A 7276-nucleotide genomic window follows, 5' to 3' on the forward strand; every position below is an offset into this window, starting at 1 on the left:
TTAAATTTCATTGGTGGAAAGTTATTGGAAAGTGTATAATAAAGTAAAAAGTAATTTAAATTATAAACATTTATTAAATTTTTAATAAGCGTGCATACTCTAAAAAATCTTACTTTCAGGAACAGAGGGAGTATTTCTAGTCCCCTACCTTCGTAGAAATATTCTCTTTGTAGCCTTTTGGAATGATATTTAATCAGGTGCAGTCAGAGTTCCGCCCAGAGATTCAATCCACAAGAATGTTTATTTAAAATCATTATCGCTTGACACAAATAGCTTTTTGAGATAATAGGTATTTCATGTTTTGGTTAGTTTCTTGGTTGGTTATATTAAATCTACTGACGCTAACAATGGTTGTTTGGACAATGGCCGTCTCATGTTAATGGACTTACTAGTTTAGGAAGATTTTTCAAGATTGAAAACATCTTCTAGTCAATCATGCTTAACAGCGCAATAACTTGGTGTGGTGAATTCTTACGCCACAAGAATCCAGATTCGCCGGCACGTAAGGAGCCCATGACGTCACTAGAACAGTATACATGTCAAGTCCAATAATTAAAAAAACCATTGCGTGTTTGTGACAAGTGTAGGCTTTTCATAGGTAAGAAGGATTTACACATAATGGGGTTGGTGAGTTCAACTGTTATGTCATCTCTCAATAATCTCTCTATCCAGTTCGAAAAATGGTAAAACTCGAGCATACAAATGAAAATATGCATTACGCGAGTGAGCAGACGAAGTTGATTAATTTAAAAAGTTCAAAACATTGAAAATTACACCAATTCTGTTTCTCGGCATTCACAAGCCTACACATAATAGGTTTGTCTATGTTTGATAACCCTAAAAATTCTACACAACATTTTTCACATTTTTCAAGACTTTAACTCGGTTTTGTGCCGATCAACGGTTCAACGATTACCCCTTTGATCTGCGCTCAAACCAACAACCTATAAATCACAGCAAAAACGTTAATGTCAGAGTAAATTAAACTTTGATAAAGGATAAGCCAATAGAATTAGAAGTCATAACAAAATGATAATGTCGTAAAAAGTCATTCCATTGCCAAATAGATTTACAAGCAGAATAACATTACTTTTAGTCACCCGGGACCAATCAACGCTAGGTGTTAATATGCACTGCAAATGATTAAAGAAGGCACAGTGGTTTGAGATTATTAAAAAAACTTTGCACAGCCAACGAGATGAGTTTTAGTGTCTGAAGGAGCACAATCCTTGGGGCATGTGTTGGCCTTCTGTGGTGAAGTTTGTTATAATGGGCAATGAAAATGATATCACTAAAAGAAAATGGGAAGTAACTATTGCAACTAAAGGGGATGCAGAACTAGAAAACTAGAGGGAGGCCACTATAAGCACTTACATTAGAAACTATATGTCCCTCGGTATTCGTTAGGTTTCTACAAGGCTATTGCTTGAATGGTAAAGTAGTCATCGTGAACCATTAGTGGGGTGTAAAAAGTGTTTGAGCTTTTACAGGTGTTCCTCTTTTATAAGTAAACACTCCTAACTCTTGCATGGGTCCAAAACTGACAGAACGAAAGTATACTTGCACAAGTGTAATTTTATGATTTGTGTGATTAAAAGCTATTAAAGTCCAGCAGGCAGTTTCATGATCATTATCATCAATATGAAGAACGAAAAGCGAGAAAGTTTCAGCATTTACCTGTTAATCATGAGGGATTTTGGAAGATACTTCTGACGTTTAGATGAGTTGTGCCTTTTTAAGGTCGGACACAACTCCTCTGTCTTGGCTGCCCCTTTCGTTGTAAACAACCTGCAAACAGATTACAGGAAGAGAATAATTCAACTCTGCAGCAGATAACCAGTCTATGTTGATAGAAAACAAAATCATTCATGTGTCATTATATCGTACCTTATCAATGATCCCGTATTCAACAGCCTCACTGGGACTAAAATATTTTGGACGTTTCATGTCAGCTTCAATCTGCTCCGGGGATTTACCAATATGCTTTGAATACAGCTTGACCTTGAGTTTGACATTACACAGAACAGAGACACACGTGTAATCTTATCAGATAAGTTTGAAGATAAAAGTGAAGAGTACAGGAAAGAGAATGCGCACATGATTTCAATTTTGCTAGCAAGTACATACTATTGATGGCTAATTAGGTGCATATTAAGATGTCCGTGAGCAAAAAGTCATAGAACATATCACGTACACAACTGCATACTGTTGTAAATTAAACTATGTTATTCTAAGTATATCACAAGGGTCCGCAACTGCTTTTTAACTATGTGAGTTCATTTAAAGTTGATTTTTCTCACCATTTCTGTCTTTATGTGATTGATTTCTTTCCTTGCGATTTCAACATCGGTTGCTTGGCCTTGAAATCGAGCAATGGGCTACAAAGATGTCAAATAAAAGAAAATATATGGATAACAGATATGCACAAAAACTAAGAATCATATAGCCTTTCTCCCAATTAGGTGGGAAACAGACGCCACTTACAATCTAAAATAAAGATCACGAAGAACCTGTTTTATCATTATAGTGGATGAGGGCAATGCAGAACGGTTTCCTTTAGCACCAGCAGTCAGAAGCAAAGCAGCTTCACCCCAAGCATTCCCAACGCAAAGAGTAAAGATTGGTGGTTTGACATACCTGAAGTCGAAAGATAATATAAGAGATTATTCTTGCATGGATATATGCTCAGTCTCCCAAAAATAACAAGTAAAAAAAAGCATAACATAAAAAAAATTCTTCAATTTTGCGGTTTAGAATACTCGGGAAAACAGTTCCAGGATTAGAGTCTAGCCATAGATTCTTGTTTAGAAAGAGATACAAGGATGAAGTAAATTAAAGAAGAGGGATAAAGAATACTAACCCCATGACATCATAAATTGCAAAAGCCTCGGTATCATAGCCCAACTTCTCACCATTCTGAAATGTAAAAAAAATTGAATTCTCTTAAAACATTATGAAGATTAGGTAATGAATTATAGACCACAATTTCAAGGTCACTATTAAAGGATGCGTTCTCAAAGATGGAAGACTTTCTAATGGAAGCTTACCTTGGTCGTCCCAGTGGAGTTTATGTAGAGGTAAATAGGCTTTTCCTCGTCTTCATACTGAAGGTAAAGAAACTCTGCGAGTATCAACTCAGTGACTGAAGGTACAAGAGACATTCCCAAATATACAATTCGGTTTTTGAACAAATACGATGCCAAATCAGGAGGAGGTTGTTCGTGCGCACTCCCTTTTGAAAAAGGTATAACCTGTTGATTGAAGGAACCAAGCACACTCAGAAAAACCATGGGAACAAATAAAGACTCAACAAACGTGAAATACATAAACAAAACTAGCAATCCAACTGCGATAGGTAAGTCAAAAACACAATAAGTGATGAATAAGCAAATGGCACACACAATTGAGTGAAACCTCTGCCACATTCTCAACTTCCTTCTCATAAGGCAATCACATAGCACATAGATTCTTCTAATAGTACACGGTTCAAACTCAACCCTCTATATAAACATGTAGCATTACCGATCAATCAAACAACTGCAAGCCCTGAACATTCTCCTCGTTGTGAGGCGTGAGCTAGTTTGCCTATGTTTAGTCACTCTAATCTATTGGTTTTCGCCAGCTCAAAATTAAGGAACAATAGTTGATCGACGTACGAGCCAGCCAATACAATTCATGGATAATCACTAATCTACAGCCACGAAAACCTCGATTTCGAAATCCTAACAGTATTTATAGCTTTGTTAATCGAGATAAACGATGTGAAATGTAAACATTCAGGTACCATAGTGACAACTCCGCGCTTAGGCTTCGAACTGGAGAGATTTAACGGATTAAGCGATTCGGAACGAAGCTTGGCGCCGCAGAAGTCGCTAGAGATGCTTCCTCCGGTGTACGGGGAGAGTAAGCCATTCGAGAGAGAAGCTCTGAGCGAAGAAGACGAGCATCTCACTTTAGATCTCAGATTGCGTGTCGAAGACGGGATTATCGCTGACGTACGAGCTCGGAAAGTTGTGAAGCTCGTCGCAGTCGCTGCTGCTACCTCCATTTTTTCCCCCTTTGTTGCAGAGAGAGAGAGAGAGAGAGAGAGTCGTCGGAGACACCTAAACGATAACGAACGATCCTTATCAAATTGGGCCACATGTGGGCTATAAAAATTCAAACAATAGGCCCTTTCAGCTTCTATATGGACCGGGAATTTATACCGGTTTAGAAAATCCAATCGGAACCGAATTAAACCGGTTTTAAAAAGAGAACCATTCACGAGTCAGTAGACTAGCAAACAAAAACATCCACCACAGAGAATCTTTTGTGTCGTATTAATTTTGCGTTCTTTCTTTTATAAAACAAACCAAATGAGTGAAAGTGAAGCACTGAAACCTGAATCGTTCCATTAAATCCTCAGCGAAGATGCGCTCGCTTCACCTAATCTCCTTCGTCATCATCATCATCATCAGTAAGTATGAATCTTTTAGATTCTTCACAAGCTTTTATTCATAACTGACAAGGTTCTCATTACCTTGGCGAAGGTCTTTTAGCTAAAGCTTCGAAAAGCGACGATGGGTTTTGCTCAGCGCCTTCGATCACTGAATCAGACGAGAAGACGAAACCCATTTACTGGAAAGTCACGAATCCAACACTCTCTCCTTCTCACCTCCAAGGTTCGGATGTGTTTTCTTTACATCGATCCTCACTTTCTAGCTTCGTGTCATCGAAAGTTTGATACTTTTGTTGGTCAAGTTCGATTTTTTTTATGTTCTAGGTCGAGTTTACTTGGACTTAGTGCTTAATCTGAGCTCCTGTCTTGCAAAAAGCTCTTAACTTCTGATCATTTAGGTGCTTGGCATAGTATCTATAGTTCAGTTCTGTGGATACTGATTCGTCTCTTTCTGAAAAGTTGTTCCTTTTGTATATTTAAGACTAGTTTTCTTATTAAATTTGGACCTTTGTAAAAGTGTTTTGAGCAGTAAGTTTCTGGTTCTGTAGACTTGCCTGGTTATACAAGAAGTGTATACAAACGAGATCATGCCTTAATAACACCGGAAAGTCATGTATACAGCCCTTTACCTGACTGGTACGTACATCTCTTTTCTTACTTTTGATAGCTTCAGAAGTATACAAGTTCTTGAGCTTACTTGTTTCTTAAATTTTGACAGGACAAATACATTAGGGGCGTATTTAATCACACCTGCGATGGGTTCCCATTTTGTCATGTTCTTTGCCAAAATGAAAGGTCTGTTATCAATAATATCAAGTTCTTGAGATTATCCTTCTTTATATTCTTCATTTTGGATGATATAACTGTCTATGAGTATGAACCAGCTTTTGTGTACATGTCCTTGTTATTACAACATTAAGTGCTTTAAGGTTTAGAGATTTGCGGCGTTATATAATCTACTCGTAGAATTTTTTTGATCATTTAGCTGAGTTTTAATATCTCTTGCAGAAATGTCAAGTTCAGGTTTACCTCCAAAAGACATAGAGCGGTAAGCTCTCTCTTTCTTTAACGTAAATTTGTACTTATCATCAACTTTCTGCTGATTATTTCCTTTCAATGTCTTGAATCTTCTTCTTCAAGTCTTGTATTCGTGGTCGAGGGTGCTGTGACACTGACTAACACTTCCAGTTCCTCGACAAAATTGACGGTATGGTTTCTAATGGTTGCAATATAATCTCCGTTAGTTTCTTCATTTTCTAATGGTAATCGTTTTTTTTCCTGTAGGTTGATTCATATGCATACCTACCTCCAAACTTTTATCATTCCTTGGACTGTGTCGAGTCTGCAACACTTGTTGTCTTTGAGCGGAGGTTCTTCTCCTTCCCCCTTGATTTAACAAGCAATTTTCAGATCTCTCTACGGTTTTATAACTTTAAAAACTCCTCTGGTTCTGCTACAACTGTAGGTATGAACATCTAGGTAGTCACACAACAGAGCTCATCGTTGGCTCCACAGACAAGCAACCACTACTTGAGACTCCCGGTGAGGTAAGTGTGTACAAAACTAAACCACTTTCTCATAATGCATTCAAGCTGTAGATTCTAAATTAAGTCAGCTCTGAAAACGCCATTTTGTTATCGTTTACAGGTTTTTGAGCTGCGGAAACTTCTTCCGGTCTCCCTTGCTTATGACTTCAACATCCATGTAAGCACTTCGTATGAGCATCTAATGAAATCCTTTCGCTTCTTCAGACCTCTTAAGCTTAATTAGTATTGTTTCTGTCATATGCAGATTATGGACTTTCAGCCTGGAGAGTTTCTCAATGTTAAGGTACATAACTGTTTAGACTCAATACCATAGGGATCTTAAAACCCACTTGTAATTTACTTTCTTTCCAACTGTTCTTATTCAGTTTAGATTCATTCTTCTCAAATGATTTTGGAATGTTAACAGGAGGTTCATTATAACCAACATGGTTTGTTGCTTCTGGAAGGCCAAGGCATTTATCGCTTGGGAGATAACTGGTATGCACCACACTGTACTAATAAATTGCAAGTGTGATATATAATTAGATTACTTCATGTGATCTTCTCTTTAAATAGGTATCCAGTCCAGGCTGGTGATGTCATATGGATGGCTCCTTTTGTTCCTCAGTGGTAAGATACTGCCCCATGGTTTTAATTTCTACTATGGAAGAACCAAATTCTCTTGGAACTGTTTCCTGACAACCTGAAAGATCACTGGACCACACACATTCTTAGCTAGTTGTTTGTTGTTTCAGGTATGGTGCGCTCGGAAAGAATAGGTCTCGCTATTTGTTGTACAAAGATGTGAATCGGAATCCGTTGTAATCAAAGATCCAAATGACTTGATGTGAAATATGGAGAAGAGTTCTTTGGACTAGAAGCAGGAATCTTTGTTCTTTAGCTTTCAGTCTTAAAAGCTTCTCATGTTCATTATTCCAAGCATCAGCTACTTTTGTTTTGTATGAAGAAAACTAATTTGAAAATGTCAGTTGCCTCTACTGCTTTCGCCATAGTTTTTTATATATCTTGTTTTCTTTGTCATGCATAACCTAAACCAGGAGAGGCAAAGAGTACAAAGATCAAGCAGAAAACCAATCTTATTCAGATGCATTATCCCGTATATATTAATTGAGAAGCATTTGAAAAATTAGAACCTTAATTTTGTATTAATTAAAAAAACTCCAAATCCTAGGTGACACTCTAAATGCCTTCTAAATTTCATTACAAAAAATTCTAGAGCATCTAATATAAAGTATAGTTTAATCTAATGGTGTCACATTATTCCATAATTCTATAACACTAGAGAACATTA

General features: G+C 37.2%; 2 protein-coding genes across 3 annotated transcripts; one reads left to right on the forward strand and one right to left on the reverse strand.

Annotated features, from left to right (window-relative positions):
- Positions 1-724: 724 nt before the first annotated feature.
- On the reverse strand, positions 725-4135 carry LOC106440142 (ATP-dependent Clp protease proteolytic subunit-related protein 4, chloroplastic). Its single transcript, XM_013881742.2, has 8 exons — positions 3785-4135; positions 3048-3251; positions 2861-2916; positions 2511-2637; positions 2301-2378; positions 1888-2001; positions 1678-1788; positions 725-944 (listed from the first exon to the last, which is right to left on the reverse strand). The coding sequence occupies exons 1-7, from the start codon at positions 4046-4048 to the stop codon at positions 1717-1719; spliced, it is 915 nt and encodes a 304-aa protein (XP_013737196.2). The 5' UTR covers positions 4049-4135; the 3' UTR covers positions 725-944; positions 1678-1716.
- Positions 4136-4269: 134 nt separating this feature from the next.
- On the forward strand, positions 4270-6962 carry LOC106440141 ((S)-ureidoglycine aminohydrolase). Of its 2 annotated transcripts, none has more exons than XM_013881741.3 (13): positions 4270-4456; positions 4530-4661; positions 4987-5074; positions 5157-5233; positions 5447-5486; positions 5579-5645; positions 5723-5808; positions 5904-5985; positions 6086-6142; positions 6230-6268; positions 6392-6462; positions 6541-6594; positions 6720-6962. In XM_013881741.3, exons 1-13 carry the CDS (start codon positions 4411-4413, stop codon positions 6787-6789), a joined length of 909 nt encoding a protein of 302 aa, XP_013737195.2. In that variant the 5' UTR covers positions 4270-4410; the 3' UTR covers positions 6790-6962. The 2 variants fall into 2 exon arrangements, with proteins under 2 accessions (XP_013737195.2, XP_022561267.2); XM_022705546.2 differs by having other exon boundaries at positions 4304-4450.
- The last annotated feature ends 314 nt before the right edge of the window (positions 6963-7276 follow it).

Source organism: Brassica napus, chromosome C7 (genome assembly GCF_020379485.1).
Source record: "Brassica napus cultivar Da-Ae chromosome C7, Da-Ae, whole genome shotgun sequence".
Taxonomy (NCBI): domain Eukaryota; kingdom Viridiplantae; phylum Streptophyta; class Magnoliopsida; order Brassicales; family Brassicaceae; genus Brassica; species Brassica napus.